This window comes from Pezoporus occidentalis, unplaced genomic scaffold (genome assembly GCF_034315485.1).
Source record: "Pezoporus occidentalis ecotype Australia unplaced genomic scaffold, CSIRO_AGI_Poc_V1 ctg317, whole genome shotgun sequence".
Classification (NCBI taxonomy): Eukaryota; Metazoa; Chordata; class Aves; order Psittaciformes; family Psittacidae; genus Pezoporus; species Pezoporus occidentalis.
In genome coordinates this window covers 333,859-357,211 of record NW_026915126.1, presented here as the reverse complement: position 1 = coordinate 357,211, position 23,353 = coordinate 333,859, and the positions used below count along the sequence as shown (strand labels likewise).

Below are 23,353 nucleotides of genomic sequence, written 5' to 3'. Positions count from 1 at the left end.
CTGCAGCCATGGGCATTGATCCATCCTCGTCATCCCTCATCCATCATCTCTCCATCATCCCTCCATCATCCCTCCATCATCCCTCCATCATCATTCCTCCATCCCTTCCTCCATCCATTGTCATCACTCTATCATTCTTCCATCCCTGCATCCCTCCATCCCTGCATCCCTCCCTCCCTCCCTCCCTCCATCCCCCATGCCTCCATCCCCCATGCCTCCATCCCTTCCTCCATCCCTTCCTCCATCCCTTCCTCCATCCCTTCCTCCATCCCTTCCTCCATCCCTGCATCCATCCCTGCATCCATCCCTTCCTCCGTCCCTTCCTCCATCCCTTCCTCCATCCCTGCATCCATCCCTGCATCCATCCCTTCCTCCGTCCCTTCCTCCATCCCTTCCTCCATCCCTGCATCCATCCCTGCATCCATCCCTTCCTCCATCCCTTCCTCCATCCCTGCATCCATCCCTGCATCCATCCCTGCATCCATCCCTTCCTCCGTCCCTTCCTCCGTCCCTTCCTCCATCCCTTCCTCCATCCCTGCATCCATCCCTGCATCCATCCCTTCCTCCGTCCCTTCCTCCATCCCTGCATCCATCCCTTCCTCCATTCCTGCATCCATCCCTGCGTCCTTCCCTCCATCATCTGTAATCTGTCCTCCCTCCCTCCCTGCCATGGCCCCATCCCTGCCTGTCTCTCCCCTCAGGCACTTTCCAGGGCGTCGCCTGCGGCTTCCGGCATTGGGCGCTGCCAGCACCCTGCCAGTGACGTGCCCGCAGCCTGCGCTGTGCTGCCTGTACCAGCTGGCCACCACCCTGCCGCCAGACCTGCCTGCACCCTGCTTGTGCCCCACTGCCTGCAACCACTGCCTGTACCCTGCCAGCACCCTGCCTGCACCCACTGCCACCAGCCTACCTGCGATGGCTGCGTTTGATGTGCTGCCACCAGCCTGCCAGCACCCTGCCTGTACCCACTGCCCGCACCCGCTGCCTGCGATGTGCTGCCTGCACCTGCTGCCTCTCTCCACTGCCTGTTCTGCTGCCACCGTGCTGCCGTCAGACCTGCGCATCCCTGCCCTGTTCCTGCCCACAAACACATGGCTCTGGCGTCGCCGCTGGCCCTGGCGCTGGCCCAGGCCTGGCCCAAGGGCACCCCCAAGGTCGCAGCTGCTGGGGGCAGTCACCCGTGTTCAGCTGTGTTGGGCCATGTTGGGCCGTGTTGGGCCATGTTGGGCCATGTTGGGCCGTGTTGAGCCATGTTGAGGCATGTTGGGCCGTGTTGGGCCATGTTGAGGCATGTTGGGCCATGTTGAGGCATGTTGGGCCATGTTGGGCCGTGTTGGGCCGTTTTGGGCCGTGTTGGGCCATGTTGAGCCGTGTTGGTCTGTGTTGGTCTGTTTTGGGGCATGTTGGGATGTGTTGGGCCATGTTGAGCCGTGTTGGGCTGTGTTGGGCCAAGTTGAGCCGTGTTGGGCTGTGTTGGTCCGTGTTGGGCCATGTTGAGCCGTGTTGGGCCGTGTTGGGCCAAGTTGAGCCGTATTGGGCTGTGTTGGTCCGTGTTGGGCCATGTTGAGCTGTGTTGAGCTGTGTTGGTCCGTGTTGGTCCGTGTTGAGCTGTGTTGGTCTGTGTTGAGCCGTGTTGAGCCGTGTTGGGCCGTGTTGGGCTGTGTTGGTCCATGCCTGGACCCCCGCCCTGAGCTGGGGTGTCCCAGGCTCCCCGGTAGCACCAACCACGCTCGTGGGTACCCCCTGGGCGGGGGGGTCCCGGTGCCGCGGGCGCACGGTGCGGTGGGGGAGGGTTCCGGGGGTTATTCCCGGTTATTCCCTGCCCCATCGGGGGTGCGGGGCCGTGGCGCCGGTTGCGGCTGTGGCTCCGGGCCCGGGGCCGCGGCGGGTGGAGGTGGCTGCAGGGATTTGTCCCCCCGGGGCCCCCCCTCCATCCGCCCCACTCAGCGTTTCCGTGCTGCGGCTCCGGTTGAGTCACCTCCAGGAGCCGCTGGGGCCGCGCGAGGGGCCACCGGCACCGTCCCGTCCCGTCCCGTCCCGTCCCCGTCCCCCCTGTGTGGGGCAGCTGCAGCCCCCCGGTGCTGCCCCACAGCGCCCCGCAGAGCCCCACGGGGGTCCTGGTGATGGGGGCAGCTGTGGCCAACGTGGCATGAGCGTGGTGGGACCATGACATGACCATTGCACGCATAGCATGACCATGGCATGACCCATGACAAACGTGGCGTGACCGTGGCAAACATGGCACAACCATGGCGAGCTTGGTGGGACCGTGGCATGACCACTGCGAGCCATGGTGTGACCATGGCATGATGTCATACATGACCATAGCAAGTGCGGTGTGACCGTGGCAAGCCTGGCATGACCATGGCATGCCTATGACAAGCGCGCCAGGGCTGTGTGGAGCGCAGTGGCACCTGTGTCCCCATGGATGCGTGTCCCGCTCCGTGTGGTGTCCCCTGGTCTCCTGCTATCGCCCTGTCCTGCTGCTCCCCGCGCCCCCCCCAGCTCCTTATCTCTGTGGTGCAGCCGGGGCAGAGCTGTGGGGCAGCACTGAGCAGTGCCACATCGGGCCCAGCCCCACAAGCCCTGGTGTGTCCTGGTGTGTCCCAGTGTGTCCCGGTGTGTCCCAGTGTGTCCTGGTGTATCCCGGTGTGTCCCGGTGTATCCCAGTGTGTCCCGGTGTGTCCCAGTGTGTCCTGGTGTATCCCGGTGTGTCCCGGTGTGTCCCAGTGTGTCCCGGTGTGTCCCAGTGTGTCCCGGTGTGTCCCAGTGTGTCCTGGTGTGTCCCAGTGTGTCCCGGTGTGTCCCAGTGTGTCCTGGTGTATCCCGGTGTGTCCCGGTGTGTCCCAGTGTGTCCCGGTGTGTCCCGGTGTGTCCCGGTGTGTCCCAGTGTGTCCCGGTGTGTCCCGGTGTGTCCCAGTGTGTCCCAGTGTGTCCCGGTGTGTCCCAGTGTGTCCTGGTGTGTCCCAGTGTGTCCCGGTGTGTCCCAGTGTGTCCCGGTGTGTCCCGGTGTGTGCCAGTGTGTCCCGGTGTGTCCCGGTGTGTCCTGGTGTGTCCCGGTGTGTCCTGGTGTGTCCCAGTGTGTCCCGGTGTGTCCCGGTGTGTCCCGGTGTGTCCTGGTGTGTCCCAGTGTGTCCTGGTGTGTCCCGGTGTGTCCTGGTGTGTCCCGGTGTATCCCAGTGTGTCCCAGTGTATCCCGGTGTGTCCCGGTGTGTCCTGGTGTGTCCCAGTGTATCCCGGTGTGTCCCGGTGTGTCCCGGTGTGTCCTGTTTGGGCTGCACAAGGGTTGGGTTTTGGCACAGGACCCTCCATGCCTGGCAAGGATCCATGCCAAGCACCCCCTGCACCCAGGTTGCTGCTGCCGGGGCTCCGTGCCATGGCATGACCATGACCATGCCTGTGCCATGCCCATACCCGTATCCATGCCCTTTCCAATGCCATACCTTGCCTGTACCCTAGCCATGCCTGTGCCATTCCCTGCCCATGCTCATGCCATGGCCATGCCTGTGTCATACCCCTGCCCCTGACATGCCATGGCCATGCCTGTGTCATACCCCTGCCCCTGACATGCCATCTCTGCACTGTACCCATGCCTGTGCCGTGATCATGCCTGTGTCATACCCCTGCCCCTGACATGCCATCTCTGCACTGTGCCCATGTTCATGCCATGGCCATGCCTGTGTCATACCCCTGCCCCTGACATGCCATCTCTGCACTGTACCCATGCTCATGCCATGGCCATGCCTGTGTCATACCCCTGCCCCTGACATGCCATCTCTGCACTGTACCCATGCTCATGCCATGGCCATGCCTGTGTCATACCCCTGCCCCTGACATGCCATCTCTGCACTGTACCCATGCCCGTGCCTGCGTCCGTGCCCATCTCTGTGCCATCCACATTCCCATGCCCCTTTCCGTTCCCGTGCCCATCCCAGGCCGGCGCCGCTGTTCCGAGCCCCCCTCTCTGCCCCCCCCCCGGCCCTGGCGCTGCCGCGATGCGGATCCAGGGGGATCCCGGCGGAGCGCCCAGGCGTGGGCTCGGCCCTGGGCCGGGATGGGGCCGGGAAGGGGCCGGGAGGGGCCGGGAAGGGGCCGGGATGCGGCCTGGCAGCGGCTGCGGGCACTCTGAGTCAGCGCCGGCCTCGGCCCCGACGCCACGATGATGGTCGTGGAGCTGTGCTGCGGGTGCTGCTGCAGGCCTGGAGGTGGGTGCTGGGTGCCGGGGGGGGGACACCCCATGGCGGCACCACCGGGATGCTCCCGAGCGGCTCCGGCCTGGGGGGGGGTTGCTGGGGGTGTCCCCGCCTTGGGGGTTCCCGGGGGTTCCCCGGGGTGGGGCACGGGGCCCTGGCAGGGCGGGGCAGGAGGATGGGGGGGTCAGGGGAGGTCAGGGTGCAGGGGGGCAAGGCAGTGGGTGCTGCGGGCACGGGGGCAGGAGGGTGCTGCGGCGCACGGGGGGGTGCAGAGGATTAGGGGTGCAGGAGCGTGAAGGGAGGGCGTCCTTGGGTCCAGGCCTCACGGGTGCAGAGGATTTAGGGGTGCAAGGGAGGGGGTGCACAGGTTTAGGGGTGCTGGGGGCAGGGGTGCAGGGGCACTGGGTGCAGAGGCTTTAGGGGTGTGGGATGGGGTTTGCACAGCATTAGGGGTTTCTGGGTGCATGGGACATGGTGCACAGCATTGGGGTATTGGTGCACAGCATTGGGGTATTGGTGCACAGCATTAGGGGCGTTGGTGCAGAGCATTGGGGGCATTGGGGCACAGCATTGGGGTATTGGTGCACAGCATTAGGGGCGTTGGTGCACAGCATTGGGGGATTGGTGCACAGCATTAGGGGCGTTGGTGCAGAGCATTGGGGGCATTGGGGCACAGCATTGGGGCATTGGTGCACAGCATTGGGGTATTGGTGCACAGCATTAGGGGCGTTCGTGCACAGCATTGGGGGATTGGTGCACAGCATTGGGGATTGGTGCACAGCATTGGGGGCATTGGGGCACAGCATTGGGGGCATTGGGGCACAGCATTGGTGCACAGCATTGCGGGCATTAGGGCACAGCATTGGGGGCATTGGGGCACAGCATTGGGGCATTGGTGCACAGCATTAGGGGCATTGGGGCACAGCATTGGGGCATTGGGGCGCAGCATTGGGGGATTGGTGCACAGCATTGGGGGCATTGGGGCACAGCATTGGGGGCATTGGGGCACAGCATTGGGGCATTGGTGCACAGCATTGGGGCATTGGGGCACAGCATTGGGGCATTGGTGCACAGCATTGGGGCATTGGTGCACAGCATTGGGGGCATTGGGGCACAGCATTGGGGGCATTGGTGCACAGCATTGGGGGATTGGTGCACAGCATTGGGGGCATTGGTGCACAGCATTGGGGGATTGGTGCACAGCATTGGGGGATTGGTGCACAGCATTGGGGGCATTGGGGCACAGCATTGGGGCACAGCATTGGGGCACAGCAGTAGTGGTGCGGGGTGCAGGCCCATGGGTGCAGAGGCTTTAGGGGTGCGGGGGGGCAGCCCGCCCGGGAGCTGGGCCGGGCCTGAGCTGGGCTGGGCTGGGCTGGGCTGAGCTTGGTTTGAGCTGAGCTGGGCTGGGATGAACTGCGATGAACGGGGCTGGACTGGGCTGAACTGGGCTGAGCTTGGTTTGAGCTGAGCTGGGCTGGGATGAACTGGGCTGGACTGGGCCTGAACTGGGCTGAGCTGGGCTGAACTGGGATTGAGCTGAACTGGGCTGGGCTGTAGCCAGGGGTTTGGCTGGTTCATGTCTGTCTGTACCTGTGCCCGTGTGCACGCGTGTGCACGCCAGTGCACCCCGTGTGTGTGCACCTGTGTGTGTGCCAGTGCACCCCATGTGTGTGCACCTGTGTGTGTGCCAGTGCACCCCGTGTGTGTGCATCCACGTGTGTGTGCCAGTGCACCCCATGTGTGTGCATCCACGTGTGTGTGCCAGTGCACCCCGTGTGTGTGCATCCACGTGTGTGTGCCAGTGCACCCCGTGTGTGTGCACCTGCGTGTGTGTGCCAGTGCACCCCGTGTGTGTGCATCCACGTGTGTGTGCCAGTGCACCCCATGTGTGTGCATGCACGTGTGTGTGCCAGTGCACCTGCGTGTGTGTGCCAGTGCACCCCATGTGTGTGCATCCACATGTGTGTGCCAATGCACCCCGTGTGCACGCCAGTGCACCCCGTGTGTGTGCATGCGTGTGTGTGCCAGTGCACCCCATGTGTGTGCACCCGCGTGTGTGTGCCAGTGCACCCCGTGTGTGTGCCAGTGCACCCCATGTGTGTGCATCCACGTGTGTGTGCCAGTGCACCCCATGTGCACGCCAGTGCACCCCATGTGTGTGCACCCGTGTGTGTGCACCCGTGTGCGCACGCGTGTGCACGCCCCGCACATGCGTTGGCCCTGGTGTGTGTCATCGCGCACGCGTACCCAGCACACGCGTGTTTGTGTGTCCGTGTGCGCGCCCCGCACATGCGTTGGCCATGGTGTGTGTCATCGCGCGCGCGTACCCAGCACACGCGTGTTTGTGTGTCCGTGTGCACACGCGTGTTTGTGTGTCCGTGTGCGTGCACACGCGTGTTTGTGTGTCCGGGTGCACACGCGTGTTTGTGTGTCCGTGTGCGTGCACACGCGTGTTTGTGTGTCCGGGTGCACACGCGTGTTTGTGTGTCCGGGTGCACACGCGTGTTTGTGTGTCCGTGTGCGTGCACACGCGTGTTTGTGTGTCCGTGTGCACACGCGTGTTTGTGTGTCCGTGTGCACACGCGTGTTTGTGTGTCCGTGGTGCACACGCGTGTTTGTGTGTCCGTGTGCACACGCGTGTTTGTGTGTCCGTGTGCACACGCGTGTTTGTGTGTCCGTGTGCGTGCACACGCGTGTTTGTGTGTCCGGGTGCACACGCGTGTTTGTGTGTCCGTGTGCACACGCGTGTTTGTGTGTCCGTGGTGCACACGCGTGTTTGTGTGTCCGTGTGCACACGCGTGTTTGTGTGTCCGTGGTGCACACGCGTGTTTGTGTGTCCGTGTGCACACGCGTGTTTGTGTGTCCGTGTGCACACGCGTGTTTGTGTGTCCGTGTGCGTGCACACGCGTGTTTGTGTGTCCGGGTCCTCGCGTGTTTGTGTGTCCGTGTGCACACGCGTGTTTGTGTGTCCGTGGTGCACACGCGTGTTTGTGTGTCCGTGTGCACACGCGTGTTTGTGTGTCCGTGGTGCACACGCGTGTTTGTGTGTCCGTGTGCACACGCGTGTTTGTGTGTCCGTGTGCACACGCGTGTTTGTGTGTCCGTGTGCACACGCGTGTTTGTGTGTCCGTGTGCGTGCACACGCGTGTTTGTGTGTCCGGGTGCACACGCGTGTTTGTGTGTCCGTGTGCGTGCACACGCGTGTTTGTGTGTCCGGGTGCACACGCGTGTTTGTGTGTCCGGGTGCACACGCGTGTTTGTGTGTCCGTGTGCGTGCACACGCGTGTTTGTGTGTCCGTGTGCACACGCGTGTTTGTGTGTCCGTGTGCACACGCGTGTTTGTGTGTCCGTGGTGCACACGCGTGTTTGTGTGTCCGTGTGCACACGCGTGTTTGTGTGTCCGTGTGCACACGCGTGTTTGTGTGTCCGTGTGCACACGCGTGTTTGTGTGTCCGTGTGCGTGCACACGCGTGTTTGTGTGTCCGGGTGCACACGCGTGTTTGTGTGTCCGTGTGCGTGCACACGCGTGTTTGTGTGTCCGGGTGCACACGCGTGTTTGTGTGTCCGGGTGCACACGCGTGTTTGTGTGTCCGTGGTGCACACGCGTGTTTGTGTGTCCGTGTGCACACGCGTGTTTGTGTGTCCGTGGTGCACACGCGTGTTTGTGTGTCCGTGTGCACACGCGTGTTTGTGTGTCCGTGTGCACACGCGTGTTTGTGTGTCCATGTGCACACGCGTGTTTGTGTGTCCGTGTGCACACGCGTGTTTGTGTGTCCGGGTGCACACGCGTGTTTGTGTGTCCGTGTGCACACGCGTGTTTGTGTGTCCATGTGTGTGCACACGCGTGTTTGTGTGTCCGGGTGCACACGCGTGTTTGTGTGTCCGTGTGCACACGCGTGTTTGTGTGTCCGTGTGCACACGCGTGTTTGTGTGTCCGTGGTGCACACGCGTGTTTGTGTGTCCGTGTGCACACGCGTGTTTGTGTGTCCGTGTGCGTGCACACGCGTGTTTGTGTGTCCGTGTGCACACGCGTGTTTGTGTGTCCGTGTGCGTGCACACGCGTGTTTGTGTGTCCGTGTGCACACGCGTGTTTGTGTGTCCGTGGTGCACACGCGTGTTTGTGTGTCCGTGTGCGTGCACACGCGTGTTTGTGTGTCCGTGGTGCACACGCGTGTTTGTGTGTCCGTGGTGCACACGCGTGTTTGTGTGTCCGTGTGCACACGCGTGTTTGTGTGTCCGTGTGCGTGCACACGCGTGTTTGTGTGTCCGTGTGCACACGCGTGTTTGTGTGTCCGTGTGCACACGCGTGTTTGTGTGTCCGTGTGCGTGCACACGCGTGTTTGTGTGTCCGGGTGCACACGCGTGTTTGTGTGTCCGTGTGCGTGCACACGCGTGTTTGTGTGTCCGGGTGCACACGCGTGTTTGTGTGTCCGGGTGCACACGCGTGTTTGTGTGTCCGTGGTGCACACGCGTGTTTGTGTGTCCGTGTGCACACGCGTGTTTGTGTGTCCGTGGTGCACACGCGTGTTTGTGTGTCCGTGTGCACACGCGTGTTTGTGTGTCCGTGTGCACACGCGTGTTTGTGTGTCCATGTGCACACGCGTGTTTGTGTGTCCGTGTGCACACGCGTGTTTGTGTGTCCGGGTGCACACGCGTGTTTGTGTGTCCGTGTGCACACGCGTGTTTGTGTGTCCATGTGTGTGCACACGCGTGTTTGTGTGTCCGGGTGCACACGCGTGTTTGTGTGTCCGTGTGCACACGCGTGTTTGTGTGTCCGTGTGCACACGCGTGTTTGTGTGTCCGTGGTGCACACGCGTGTTTGTGTGTCCGTGTGCACACGCGTGTTTGTGTGTCCGTGTGCGTGCACACGCGTGTTTGTGTGTCCGTGTGCACACGCGTGTTTGTGTGTCCGTGTGCGTGCACACGCGTGTTTGTGTGTCCGTGTGCACACGCGTGTTTGTGTGTCCGTGGTGCACACGCGTGTTTGTGTGTCCGTGTGCGTGCACACGCGTGTTTGTGTGTCCGTGGTGCACACGCGTGTTTGTGTGTCCGTGGTGCACACGCGTGTTTGTGTGTCCGTGTGCACACGCGTGTTTGTGTGTCCGTGTGCGTGCACACGCGTGTTTGTGTGTCCGTGTGCACACGCGTGTTTGTGTGTCCGTGTGTGTGCACACGCGTGTTTGTGTGTCCGTGTGCACACGCGTGTTTGTGTGTCCGTGTGCACACGCGTGTTTGTGTGTCCGTGGTGCACACGCGTGTTTGTGTGTCCGTGTGCACACGCGTGTTTGTGTGTCCGTGTGCACACGCGTGTTTGTGTGTCCGTGTGCACACGCGTGTTTGTGTGTCCGTGTGCGTGCACACGCGTGTTTGTGTGTCCGGGTGCACACGCGTGTTTGTGTGTCCGTGTGCGTGCACACGCGTGTTTGTGTGTCCGGGTGCACACGCGTGTTTGTGTGTCCGGGTGCACACGCGTGTTTGTGTGTCCGTGGTGCACACGCGTGTTTGTGTGTCCGTGTGCACACGCGTGTTTGTGTGTCCGTGGTGCACACGCGTGTTTGTGTGTCCGTGTGCACACGCGTGTTTGTGTGTCCGTGTGCACACGCGTGTTTGTGTGTCCATGTGCACACGCGTGTTTGTGTGTCCGTGTGCACACGCGTGTTTGTGTGTCCGGGTGCACACGCGTGTTTGTGTGTCCGTGTGCACACGCGTGTTTGTGTGTGCATGTGTGTGCACACGCGTGTTTGTGTGTCCGGGTGCACACGCGTGTTTGTGTGTCCGTGTGCACACGCGTGTTTGTGTGTCCGTGTGCACACGCGTGTTTGTGTGTCCAGGTGCACACGCGTGTTTGTGTGTCCGTGTGCACACGCGTGTTTGTGTGTCCGTGTGCGTGCACACGCGTGTTTGTGTGTCCGTGTGCACACGCGTGTTTGTGTGTCCGTGTGCGTGCACACGCGTGTTTGTGTGTCCGTGTGCACACGCGTGTTTGTGTGTCCGTGGTGCACACGCGTGTTTGTGTGTCCGTGTGCGTGCACACGCGTGTTTGTGTGTCCGTGGTGCACACGCGTGTTTGTGTGTCCGTGGTGCACACGCGTGTTTGTGTGTCCGTGTGCACACGCGTGTTTGTGTGTCCGTGTGCGTGCACACGCGTGTTTGTGTGTCCGTGTGCACACGCGTGTTTGTGTGTCCGTGTGCACACGCGTGTTTGTGTGTCCGTGTGCGTGCACACGCGTGTTTGTGTGTCCGGGTGCACACGCGTGTTTGTGTGTCCGTGTGCGTGCACACGCGTGTTTGTGTGTCCGGGTGCACACGCGTGTTTGTGTGTCCGGGTGCACACGCGTGTTTGTGTGTCCGTGGTGCACACGCGTGTTTGTGTGTCCGTGTGCACACGCGTGTTTGTGTGTCCGTGGTGCACACGCGTGTTTGTGTGTCCGTGTGCACACGCGTGTTTGTGTGTCCGTGTGCACACGCGTGTTTGTGTGTCCATGTGCACACGCGTGTTTGTGTGTCCGTGTGCACACGCGTGTTTGTGTGTCCGGGTGCACACGCGTGTTTGTGTGTCCGTGTGCACACGCGTGTTTGTGTGTCCATGGTGTGCACACGCGTGTTTGTGTGTCCGGGTGCACACGCGTGTTTGTGTGTCCGTGTGCACACGCGTGTTTGTGTGTCCGTGTGCACACGCGTGTTTGTGTGTCCGTGGTGCACACGCGTGTTTGTGTGTCCGTGTGCACACGCGTGTTTGTGTGTCCGTGTGCGTGCACACGCGTGTTTGTGTGTCCGTGTGCACACGCGTGTTTGTGTGTCCGTGTGCGTGCACACGCGTGTTTGTGTGTCCGTGTGCACACGCGTGTTTGTGTGTCCGTGGTGCACACGCGTGTTTGTGTGTCCGTGTGCGTGCACACGCGTGTTTGTGTGTCCGTGGTGCACACGCGTGTTTGTGTGTCCGTGGTGCACACGCGTGTTTGTGTGTCCGTGTGCACACGCGTGTTTGTGTGTCCGTGTGCGTGCACACGCGTGTTTGTGTGTCCGTGTGCACACGCGTGTTTGTGTGTCCGTGTGTGTGCACACGCGTGTTTGTGTGTCCGTGTGCACACGCGTGTTTGTGTGTCCGTGTGCACACGCGTGCCGCTCCGTGCGCGGTGCCGGGGCCCTGCCTGCTCTTGGCGGCTCTTGGCAGCCTCCTGCCCGCGGTGCTGCCGGCGGCTGCCGAGGGTGCTGCTGGGGCCGGAGCCCGTGGGCGCGAGCGGAGCCGGCGCTGGCCCTGCCGGTGCCGCCGGTGCCCGTGTCCCGGTGAGGGGCGGCTCCGGCCTCAGCCCCGTTCCCACCGCAGCTCCAGATGTTCTTGGCGCCAGATGTGGAGGACACGTGCGTGCAGCCGGCACCGCCTGCGTGCCGCGGCCCGGTGCTGCCCAGCGGCAACCTGTGCCGGTGGTGCCGGTGGGTGCTGGTCGTGCCGGTGGGTGCCGGTGGGTGCCGGTCGTGCCAGTGGGTGCCGGTGGGTGCCGGTGGTGCCGGTGGGTGCCGGTCGTGCCGGTGGGTGCTGGTGGGTGCCGGTGGGTGCCGGTCGTGCCGGTGGGTGCTGGTGCGTGCCGGTGCGTGCCGGTCGTGCCGGTGGGTGCCGGTCGTGCCAGTGGGTGCCGGTGGGTGCCGGTGGATGCCGGTGGGTGCCGGTCGTGCCGGTGCGTGCTGGTCGTGCCGGTGGGTGCTCAGAGGGTGCTGGTCGTGCCGGTGGGTGCTCAGAGGGTGCCGGTGGTGCCGGTGCGTGTCGGTCATGCCGGTGGGTGCCGGTGGTGCCGGTGGGTGCTCAGAGGGTGCCGGTTGATGCTGGTTGTGCCGGTGGGTGCCGGTGGATGCCAGTGATGCCGGTGAGTGCCGGTCGTGCCGGTGGCGCCGGTGAGTTCCGGTGGATGCCGGTGGTGCCGGTGGCTGCCAGTGGGTGCTGAGAGGGTGCCGATGGGTGCCGTTCGTGCCGGTGGTGCTGGTGCCGGGAGCTGCCCTCCCCGTGAATCATACAGCAACAGCCCCGGTGTCCTTTGCACTCCAGGCAAGGTTCAGGCTGCTCTTGTAATGGGTGCCATGGGTGATGTGGGTGCCATGGGACACCCCGCTGTGATGCCACCAGCTTTGGGGTCCTGCGGGAACCCCTCGACAGGGCTCTGGGCCCCTCAGGTGTGGGGCGCGTGGGGCTGGGGAGGTCCTGAGCCCTACAGGTGTGCGCCCGTTGAGTCCTATGCCTCTGGGGCGTGGAGTCCCGGCCCCCCCCCCGCTGTGGGGCAGGGAGGTGCCGCCCCCTCCTCGCGGCCCCGGGCCCGGCCAGGGAGGGGTTAAGGGGCGGTTCCTGTGGGGCGGGAAGGGCGCCCCCGGCTCCTCCCTGGGGCCGTCCCGTCGGAGCCGCGCCGTGGCTGCGAGTTGTGTCGGGTCTCAGCGCCGCTGCAGCCTCCGCCATGGCGCGACGGGGCCAGGATGTGGGGCCGGGTGTGGGGCAGCGCTCGGGCTCCGAGGACAACCTCTACCTGGCCGTGCTCAGGGCCTCCGAGGGCAAGAAAGGTGCCGGGACCCGCGGCGCGGTGCGCGGTGGGGCGCGGAGGTGGCCACGCCGCGGTGTGGGGCGGTGGCCGTGGCGTGGGGCGGTGGTGGCCATGATGTGGGGCGCGGCAGGGTCAGTGCGGGGCGCGGTGATGGCCGCGGTGCGGCGTGGGGCGCTGGCCGTGGCGTGGGGCACAATGGGGTTAGTGTGGGGCGCAGTGGCGTTGGTGGGGGGCTGAAGGTGGCCAGGGTGTGGGGGTTGTGGGTCCAACAGCTGGAGACTGCAGTGTGTGTTCGGGACCTCCATGAACCGAGGCAGACTCCGCTGTGGGGCAGTGTCCCAGGGCAGGCTATGGGGTGGTGTCCCGAGGCAATCTATGGCTCAGACCCCTGTTATGGGGTAGGGCGGTGGCTCTGGGGCAGACTCCATTGTGGGGCAGGAGAGTGTCTGTAGGGGAGCTTATGGGGTGGTGTCCCCCAGGAAATCTGTGGGGCAGACCCCCTTGCTAGGCGGTGTCTCTAGGGCAGCCTATGGGCTTTGGGGCAGACCCCCATGATGGGGCAGGGCAGTGTTTGTAAGGCAGGTTATGGGTTGGTGTCTCTAGGGCAGCCTATAGGGCAGACTCCGTGCTGGGGTGGTGTCTGTGGGGCAGGTTTTAGGGCAGACCCCACACTGAGGTGTTGTCTGTGGGGCAGGTTATGGGGCAGACCCCACGCTGGGGCGGTGTCTGTGGGACAGGCTATGGCGTGGTGTCTCTAGGGCAGCCTTTGGGGCAGACCCCGTGCTGGGGTGGTGTCTGTGAGGCAGCTTATGATGTGGTTCCTGTGGGGCAGGTTATAGGGCAGACCCTGCGCTGGGGCGGTGTCTGTGGGGCAGGTTATAGGGCAGACCCTGCGCTGGGGCGGTGTCTGTGGGGCAGGTTATGGGGCAGACCCTGCGCTGGGGCGGTGTCTGTGGGGCAGGTTCTGGGGCAGACCCTGCACTGGGGCGGTGTCTGTGGGGCAGGTTATGGGGCAGACCCTGCGCTGGGGCGGTGTCTGTGGGGCAGGTTATGGGCAGACCCTGCGCTGGGGCGGTGTCTGTGGGGCAGGTTATGGGGCAGACCCTGCGCTGGGGCGGTGTCTGTGGGGCAGGTTATGGGGCAGACCCTGCGCTGGGGCGGTGTCTGTGGGGCAGGTTATGGGGCAGACCCTGCGCTGGGGCGGTGTCTGTGGGGCAGGTTGTGGGGCAGACCCTGCGCTGGGGCGGTGTCTGTGGGGCACGTTATGGGGCAGACCCTGCGCTGGGGCGGTGTCTGTGGGGCAGGTTATGGGGCAGACCCTGCGCTGGGGCGGTGTCTGTGGGGCAGGTTATGGGGCAGACCCTGCGCTGGGGCGGTGTCTGTGGGGCAGGTTATGGGGCAGACCCTGTGCTGGGGCGGTGTCTGTGGGGCAGGTTATGGGCAGACGCGCCCGAGGCTGCGTTTCCCCACGCTGGCGCCGGCCCCATCCCCGCCCTGCCTGAGCTGCCGCCGGCGCTGCCCGGCCCTGCCCGTACCTATCCCTGCCCTCACCCTGCCTGTACCCATCCCGTACCCTGCCTGTGCCTATCCCGGTCCCTGCCTGTTCCTGTGCCCGTCCCATCCTGGGCCCGTTGGGTGCCGCGTTCCGGCGCCGCGGGGCGAATCCCGGCACGTTTTGGCCGGACGGGCCCCGTGGGTGCAGCCGTTGACTCAGGGCCACGGGTGCCGGGGACCCCCCCCCGGGCACACAGGGCTGTGCCGGGGCCTGGCCTGCAGCAACCGCTTCCTTCCCCATGACTCACGGCATGGGCCTGGCACCGTTGGTTCATCGCTTCCTGCCAGGCTGCTGCGGTGCCACCGGTTGTGCTGCCATGCCGGGGCGTTGTGTTGTGGTGCCACGGTGTTGTGCTGGGTGTAGTGACACGGCGCAGCGCCGTGGTGCTGTGCCAGCGTGCCGCAGTGTTGTGCCGTGGTGCCGTGCAGGGCTGTTGTGCCGTGGTGTTGCCGGTTGTGCCACGGTGCCGCCTCTCACCCTCCCTTTGCTCTCTTGCAGATGAGCGAGACCGCGTCCAGAAGAAAACCTTCACCAAATGGGTCAACAAGCACCTCATCAAGGTACCGGGGCCCCTGGTGCCAGGTCCTGGGTGGCTGTGCCGGGGGGAAGCAGAGCTGGGGGGGGGTTCATGGTGCCTGGGGGGTGGGTTCTGGTGCCGCGGATCCCGGCCCTGCTGCCGGCGCATCCCCACGCAGTGCCCAAAGCCCGCGGTGCCGGTGCGGGTCCTGCCCTGACTCTCTCTTTCTGCCTCTCCCCGCGCAGCACTGGCGAGCAGAGGTAGGTCTGTGTGTGCCGCGGCTTCACCGCGCTGCCCCTCACTCACACCCCGCTCCTGTACCGGCCCCGCGCGGCACAACCGTGTTCTGCATGCGGCGCAGCCACCGGCACCGGGATGGGCAGGGGGCTGGGGGGGTTCAACGGGGGCTGTGTGGGGCTGGGGGGGCACCGGCTGCAGCTGGGGGCGTGAGTGTGACCCGCGGGCACCGGGGCCCTGCCGGGCTGTGCCGCGGTGACGCTGTCGCCGTGGGTCCCCGCAGGCTCAGCGCCACGTCAACGACCTGTACGAGGACCTGCGGGACGGGCACAACCTCATCTCGCTGCTCGAGGTGCTCTCGGGGGACAAGCTGGTGAGTCCTGCGCCGAACCCGCCGCCACCGCCGCCATGTCAGCGCCCACCGTCGCCATCAGCACCCCCACCCATCGGCACCCCCCACCCATCTCGTGCCCCCTGCATCTGCCCCCACCCCTGCTTGGCCAATGCCGGCGCCGCGGCTCTAACGCGGGGACGTCTCTTTGCTTTGGTGCCCCGGCGCTCACCGGCCCCCTCGGGCTTTGCCTTCTCCTGCTCCCGGCGCTGCCGGGCAGCCGCGGGAGCGCGACGTCGTCCGGAGCTTGCGGTTGGTGAGTGGTGGCACGGCACCGCATGGCACCATACGGCACCGCGAGTTCCGGTGCAGCACCGCATGGCACCGCGTGTCCCCATGCAGCACCGCGTGTCCCCGTGCGGCACCGCGTATCCTGGTGTAGTACCACGTATCCCTGTGTGGCACCGCGTGTCCTGGTGCAGCACCGCATGGCACCGCGTGTCCCCGTGTGGCACCGCGAGTCCCCGTGCGGCACCGCGTGTCCTGGTGCAGCACCGCATGACGACCTGCCGCGAAGTTTCCATAACAGCAGCCCCAGTGGGTGTCCTGTGATGGTGTCACCAGGAGGTGCCGGCTCCGGGGTCCTGGTGCATCAGTGGCACTGCAGCCAGTGGGGTTTCCCTGGTGCCCCACGGCCATGGGTCAGAGCAGACCCCCCTGGTGCACCTGGGGGGTCGGGGGTCCCTGGTGTGTCCGGTGCCGGTGTCACGGGGTGCAGGGGCTCCATCCCAGCGGGTGAGGGCCGGGTGCGCGCTGCTGCCGTGGTGCTGCCACGGTGCTGAGGAAGCGCGGGCGCGGGATCCGGTGCCTGAGCCCATTGTCCGGTTGAGCCGCGCTTCCTGCAGCAGCCCCGGGGCCGGGCCAGGGGTTTCCTGGCTCAGCCGGTGCCGGGGCTGTGCCGGGGCAGTGCCAGTGCCGCCGGTCTCAGTGCCGTGTCCCCGCAGCCCCGCGAGAAGGGCCGGATGCGCTTCCACAAGCTGCAGAACGTACAGATCGCCCTTAACTACCTGAAGCATCGCCAGGTGAGGGGAGCTCTGGGGAGGTTTGGTGCTGCCCGGAACCCCCGGTGCCACCGCGGCATCACCACAACCCCGTGTGCTCCATAGGTGAAGCTGGTGAACATCCGCAATGATGACATTGCCGACGGCAACCCCAAGCTCACGCTGGGGCTCATCTGGACCATCATCCTGCACTTCCAGGTGGTGCCGGGGCTGGTGCTGTGGGGTGGGTGCTGTAGGGTGGGTGCCATGGGGCTGGGATGGTGCCGCAGGGCTGGGATGTTACTATGGGGTGGTGGCTATGGGGTCGGTGCCATGGGGCCGGTGCAGCGCAGTAACCACCGGTGTGCCGGCAGATCTCGGACATCCAGGTTACGGGGCAGTCTGAGGACATGACAGCCAAGGAGAAGCTGCTCCTCTGGTCGCAGCGCATGGTCGAGGGCTACCAGGGGCTGCGGTGCGAGAACTTCACGGCGAGCTGGCGCGACGGCCGCCTCTTCAATGCCATCATCCACCGGCACAAGTACGTGCTGCCGGCGCCGGCTGTGGCATGGGCACAGCATCCACATCTGCATCCTCTCCTGTATCTCCTTGTCCCCATCCCTAGGTCCCCATCCCCATCCCCTTCCCTTTCCATCCCCACCCATCCCCATTCCTTCCTTATCCTTTTGTTCCCACCTCCGTCCCCTTCTCATCCCTTTCTCATCCTCCTCCTCATCCCATCCCCTTTCCATCCCCATCTTTATGTCCCCATCTCCTTCTCATCTCCTTCCCCTTCCCATCTCCATCCCCATCCTTGCTTTGGGCTCTGTGGGGACTCAGCCCCACACAGCATTGGTGCAGGGTGCTGCTAATGCCAGCCCATAGCAGGGCTGTTCTTGCCCCAGAGTGGGGCTGGGGGGGGCTGCTGCTCACTCCATGGGGCTCTGCCTGCTCTGGGTCCATGTGCCTGGTGCCGCTGGGCCACCGCTGGCTCCCGGTGCTGGTGGCAGTGGCGTGGTGCCGGTGCTGACCGTGGCTCCCGCAGGCCGATGCTCATCGACATGAGCCGCGTTTACCGCCAGAGCAACCTGGAGAACCTGGAGCAGGCTTTCACCGTGGCCGAGCGCGACCTGGGGGTGACGCGGCTGCTGGACCCCGAAGGTGCCGGGGGACACCCCAGAACCCGTCCCCACCGTCCCCACCTCCCCCCCGTACCCCCTGACCGTGCTGTGTCCCCGCAGACGTGGATGTGCCGCAGCCGGATGAGAAGTCCATCATCACCTACGTGTCGTCGCTGTACGATGCCATGCCGCGCGTGCCGGAGGCGCAGGACGGCGTCAAGGCCAACGTCAGTTGGGGACAACGGGGGGGGACCCGTCCTGTGGTGGTGGCGGCACCGGGCCCCGTGTCCCCATATCCCCCACATACCCATGTCCCATATCCCTATGTCCCTCATATTTCCATATCCCGTATTCCCATGTCCGCCTGTTGCACACCCGTGTTGCATATCCCTGTATCTATGCTCATATCCGTGTCCTGTGCCCATATCCCGAGGCCCATATCCGTCCCCTGTTCCCATGTCCATGCCTATGTTCCCATATCCACGCTCATATCCATGTCCCCGTGTCCCCATGCCCATGCGTGCCCATGCCCATGCAGGAGCTGCAGCTGCGCTGGCAGGAGTACTACGAGGTGGTGACGCTGCTGCTGCAGTGGATGCGGCAGTACACCATCAGCTTCGAGGAGCGGCGTGTGCCTGCCAGCTACGAGGAGATTGAGGTGAGGCCGTGAGCCCTGTGTCCCTATGCCCCCTCCATGTCCCCAAATACCCCATGTCCCCGTGAAAGGGCACCAGTGCCCGGGGAGGTGCTGGTGATGCCGCAGCTGGTTGGGGCCCAGCCATGGGTTGTCTCATGCCATGATGAGTCCTCCCGGTGCCGTCAACCCCAAACCAGCACCAGCAGCATCCACACTGGTGTGGTGTGCTGCCCCTTTGGGCTCCATGTATTGGCCCCACTGGGCCGTGTGTTGACTCCATGAGCTGCATGTTGAGGAACCATTGGGTTCCACGTGTTCAGTGGTGACCCACTGGGCTCCTGCATCGCGGCGCGGTGGCTCGGTGCCGGTGCGGTGCTGGGGTGTGGTTGGCTGTGGCAGAGCTGTGGCCATGGCAGGGCTGTGTTCGTGCCATGCCAGAGCTGTGGCAGCGCCGCGGCTGCTCTGACTCAGAGCTTCCATTTGCCGTGTGAGTCACGGCACCGCCCGGCGCTTCCTTCCCACCAGCCCCGCACGTGGCACCGTGGCCGGGGGGTGCCGGGGAGGGGATGGGGGGTGCCAGGGCCTGGGGGTGCTGGTGCTGGGGCAAGGAGGTGCCGGTGCCAGGGTTCCCCCTCATCTGTCCCCCCCTCGGCAGCTCCTCTGGCGCCAGTTCCTCAAGTTCAAGGAGTCCGAGCTGCCGGCCAAGGAGGCCGACAAGAACCGTTCCAAAGCCATATTCCAGGCCATGGAGGTCAGGGGGGGCCAGAGCACAAAGGGGGGTTCTGGGGGGTCCTGGGGGGGTCAGCAGTCCGGAGGGACTGAGGGTCCGTAGGGGTCCTGGGAGGGTACTGGGGGTCCCTGGGGTGGGGGGGTCCTAATGAGTGGTGGTTGGGGGGGGAGCCGTGGAGCTGGGGTCCCGTGGGTTTGGGTCCCTGTGGGGTCTGGGAGGGGCTGCCCCATGGGGTGGGGGTTCCATGTCCCCTGTGGGGCACAGCGACACATGCGGTGATGTGCGGTGGGCCCGGTGCAGGGCGCGGTGCAGTCCGGGCAGCTGAAGGTGCCCCCCGGGTACCACCCGCTGGACGTGGAGAAGGAGTGGGGGGCACTGCACGTGGCTGTGCTGGAGCGCGAGAAGCTGCTGCGGGCGGAGTTCGAGAGGTGAGCGCGGCGCATGGCATAACGGGATAACGGGATGCGCCGGGCTGGCGGTGAGGGGGTGAAGCGGGGCAGCAGCAGGATGCTGGGGTGCACCGGGGTGCTGGTGGGATGTTGGGATGCACCAGGACGGTGGCGGTGCTGGAGCGTGCTGGGGTGATGGCAGTGATGGAATGAGCCAGGGTGAGGCGGGATGCTGGCATGCACTGAGGTGGTGCTGGAGCATGCCGGGGCGGTGGCAGTGCTGCAGTGAGCCAGGGCAGTGGTGGGGGATACCGGGATGCACTGAGGTGGTGCTGGAGCGTGCCGGGGCGGTGGCAGTGCTGCAGTGAGCCAGGGCAGTGGTGGGGGATACCGGGATGCACTGAGGTGGTGCTGGAGCGTGCCGGGGCGGTGGCAGTGCTGCAGTGAGCCAGGGCAGTGGTGGGGGATACCGGGATGCACTGAGGTGGTGCTGGAGCGTGCCGGGGCGGTGGCAGTGCTGCAGTGAGCCAGGGCAGTGGTGGGGGATACCGGGATGCACTGAGGTGGTGCTGGAGCGTGCCGGGGCGGTGGCAGTGCTGCAGTGAGCCAGGGCAGTGGTGGGGGATACCGGGATGCACTGAGGTGGTGCTGGAGCGTGCCGGGGCGGTGGCAGTGCTGCAGTGAGCCAGGGCAGTGGTGGGGGATACCGGGATGCACTGGGGCGGTGCTGGAACGTGCCGGGGCGGTGGCATTGGTGGAACGTGGCCAGACCACGGGGCTGGGCTGGGTTTGGGGTGTCCCGGCCCCCCCCGAGCTGCCCGGTGAGTCACCGCTGCCGGGAAGAGACGTGGCCGCAGGGCTCGGCACAGCCCAGCACAGCCCGGCTCCGCTCGGCGCGTCTGGCTCAGGGCTCGGGGCAGTGGTGCCGGTGCCAAGAACGGGGCTGTGCCGGTGCCAAGAACGGGGCTGTGCCGGTGCCAAGAACGGGGCTGTGCCGGTGCCACGAGCTCCGGGGCCGGGGCCGGGGCTGGCAGCGCAGGCAGGAGCGGGCAGGGATCGGGCAGCGCAGGCTGGGACCAGCGCAGGCAGCGGGGCCAGGCAGGCAGCCAGGGCAGGGCGGGGCCGGAGCCTGCGGCCGCAGGGATGAGGGACGGGATGGGGCAGGGCGAGGGATGGGGATGGCTGGGGAGCAGGATGGGGATGGGATATGGAGCAGGACTGGGAGTCAAGTGAGGAGCAGGGTTGGGATGGGGAGAGGGATACAGAGCAGGATGGGGAGGAAAGGTTATGGGATGGGGTGCAGGATGCAGAGTGGGATGGGAAGCAGGAAGGGGAGTGGGATGGGGATGGGAAAGGGGAGTTGATGGAGAGCAGGATGGAGACAGGAAGTGTGACAGGGATGGAAAACGGGATATAGATGGGGATGGGGTGGGGAGCAGGATGGGGCTCCTCACCCAGGCAGGGCTGCATCTGGGTCTGCAGGTGGGACCAGGGCCGGGACCAGAGCCGGGCTGGCAGAGCCCTGCTGGTGTGGGGCAGGATGGGGCTGGCGCTGACAGAATCAGTGGGGCAGGATGGGGTCACTGTCCATGCAGTGCGGGCGGGTTCGTGTCCCCACGCTGACGCTGTCCCCCCGTGTCTCGCAGGCTGGAGCGGCTGCAGCGCGTTGTCACCAAGCTGCAGATGGAGTCGGGGCTCTGCGAGGAGCAGCTCAACCAGGCGGATAATCTGCTGCAGGCGGTGAGCGGCGGTGCTGCGGCGGCACGGGGGCATTCCCACGCGCGTTCGTGTGTCCCTTCCCATGCGCGTTCGCGTGTCCGTTCCCACGCGCGTTCGCGTGTCCGTTCCCACGCGCGTTCGCGTGTCCGTTCCCACGCGCGTTCGCGTGTCCGTTCCCACGCGCATTCACGTGTCCGTTCCCTCGCGTGTCCGTTCCCACGCGCGTTCGCGTGTCCGTTCCCATGCCGGTGTCCGCTCCCACGCGCATTCGCGTGTCCGTTCCCATGCCGGTGTCCGTTCCCGGGCCCATTTCCTTTCCCGTGTCCATTCCCATGCCCTCTCCTGTGCCCTTTCCCTTTCCTGTGTCCAAGCCTGTGCTCATTCCCATGCCCATGATGGTGCCAGTGCCCACTCCCATTCCCGTGCCCATTCCCATGCCTGTGCCCGTTCCCTTTCCCATTCCCGTCCCGTGCTCCATGCAGGAGCTGCGGCTGCTGGAGGCGGGGAAGGGGCCGCAGAAGGCCGCGGAGGTGGAACGGGACCTGGACAAGGCTGATGGGATGATCCGGCTGCTCTTCACCGACGTGCAGAGCCTCAAGGATGGGCGGCATCCGCAGGGCGAGCAGATGTACCGCAGGTACCGGCGCCGCCGAGGGGTGGCACGGGGGGGTGATGCATGCTGTGCCCCGCGCAGCGTCCCATGCAGTGTGCCCAGTGTGGTGTGCCCCATGCCATGAGCGCCCCTTACACCGTGTGCCCTGGTGCTTGTGTGTCCCCATGTCCCCCATGTTCCTGTTGCTTTCCATTCTTCCCCATATCCCTCTGTGTCTCCATGTCCCCTGCATCCCTGAAGCCCCACAAAGCTCCCCATGTCCCCCCATGTCTGCATGTCCTTGTCTCCCCGTGTCCCATATCCCCACACCCTCATGTGCCACGTCCCTGTCCTGTGCCACTGCAGAGTGTACCATATCCCCATGCCTCCACATGGCACCCCATATCCCCATGTTCATGCCGCAGGGTGTACCATATCCCCATGTCCCATATGCATGCTGTACCATATCCTCATGCGCATGCCGCAGGCTGTACCATATCCCCATGTCCCATGTCCATGCTGCAGGGTGTACCATACCTCCATGTCCCATGTGCATGCTGCATGCTGTACCATATCCCCATGTCCCATGTCCATGCTGCAGGCTGTACCATATCCCCATGTCCATGCCGTACCATATCCCCATGTGCATGCTGCATGCTGTACCATATCCCCATGTCCATGCCGTACCATACCTCCATGTCTCATATGCATGCTGTGCCGTATCCCCATGTCCATGCCGCAGGGTGTACCATATCCCCATGTCCCATGTCCATGCTGCAGGGTGTACCATGCCTCCATGTCCCATGTGCATGCTGCATGCTGTACCATATCCCCATGTCCCATGTCCATGCCGCAGGCTGTACCATATCCCCATGTCCATGCTGTACCATATCCCCATGTGCATGCTGCATGCTGTACCGTATCCCCATGTCCATGCCGCAGGGTGTACCATATCCCCATGTCCCATATGCATGCTGTACCGTATCCCCATGTCCATGCCGCAGGGTGTACCATACCTCCATGTCCCATGTGCATGCTGTACCGTATCCCCATGTCCATGCCGCAGGGTGTACCATACCTCCATGTCCCATATGCATGCTGTACCGTATCCCCGTGTCCATGCCGCAGGGTGTACCGCCTGCATGAGCGCCTGGTGTCCATCCGCACCGAGTACAACCTGCGCCTCAAGTCGGGGGTCCCCGTGGCGGCGGCGGTGGCTCCGGTGGCGGCGGCTGCGGCCCCGTCCGAGGCGGCGCTGCGGTACGTGCAGGAGCTGCGGGGCTGGGTGCAGGACAACCAGCGCCGCGTGGCGGGCGCCGGCTGGGGCATGGACCTGCCCTCGCTCGAGTCGCTGCTGAGCGCCCACCGCGGCCTCCACCGCGACATCCACGACTTCGGTGCCAAGGTGCAGCGGGCGCGCGAGGACGAGGTCAGTGCCGGGCGCCCGACCTCATCGCCCTGAGCCTGGGGTGCCCCAACCTGCGCCTGGACGTCCCCAACCTGATCCTGGGATCCCCTGGGGTGCCCTGACCTGAGCCTGGGGTCCCCAAGGTGCTCTGTGGGGTTGGGGTGCCGGGACGGGATCAGGGTGACGTGGGTGCTGCGGGTGCTCTGTGGGTGCCCTATGGGTGCCCTGTGGGTGCTGCTGTTCGCTCTCACAGCCCATTTCCACCCCCAGGCCCAGCTACCCCCCAGCTCCCGCAGCGCCTACAGGGAGAGCCTGGGCAAACTGGAGCAGGAGTACGGGGAGCTACTGGTGAGTGT

The 23,353-nt window shown here is 64.9% G+C and overlaps 1 protein-coding gene across 1 annotated transcript in view; it reads left to right on the top strand.

Annotated features, from left to right (window-relative positions):
• Positions 1-12,589: 12,589 nt before the first annotated feature.
• Positions 12,590-23,353, top strand: part of PLEC (plectin) — a 62,751-nt gene continuing 51,987 nt past the window's right edge. The window contains exons 1-15 of the mRNA XM_062628472.1: positions 12,590-12,740; positions 14,775-14,836; positions 15,314-15,403; positions 16,366-16,443; positions 16,528-16,620; positions 16,776-16,942; positions 17,447-17,562; positions 17,643-17,749; positions 18,061-18,180; positions 18,815-18,910; positions 19,190-19,317; positions 20,925-21,018; positions 21,480-21,634; positions 22,718-23,018; positions 23,268-23,345. Of these exons, the coding sequence (XP_062484456.1) occupies positions 12,638-12,740; positions 14,775-14,836; positions 15,314-15,403; positions 16,366-16,443; positions 16,528-16,620; positions 16,776-16,942; positions 17,447-17,562; positions 17,643-17,749; positions 18,061-18,180; positions 18,815-18,910; positions 19,190-19,317; positions 20,925-21,018; positions 21,480-21,634; positions 22,718-23,018; positions 23,268-23,345 (1,788 nt within the window). The 5' untranslated portion in view covers positions 12,590-12,637. The remainder of the gene's footprint in view (positions 12,741-14,774; positions 14,837-15,313; positions 15,404-16,365; positions 16,444-16,527; positions 16,621-16,775; positions 16,943-17,446; positions 17,563-17,642; positions 17,750-18,060; positions 18,181-18,814; positions 18,911-19,189; positions 19,318-20,924; positions 21,019-21,479; positions 21,635-22,717; positions 23,019-23,267; positions 23,346-23,353) is intronic.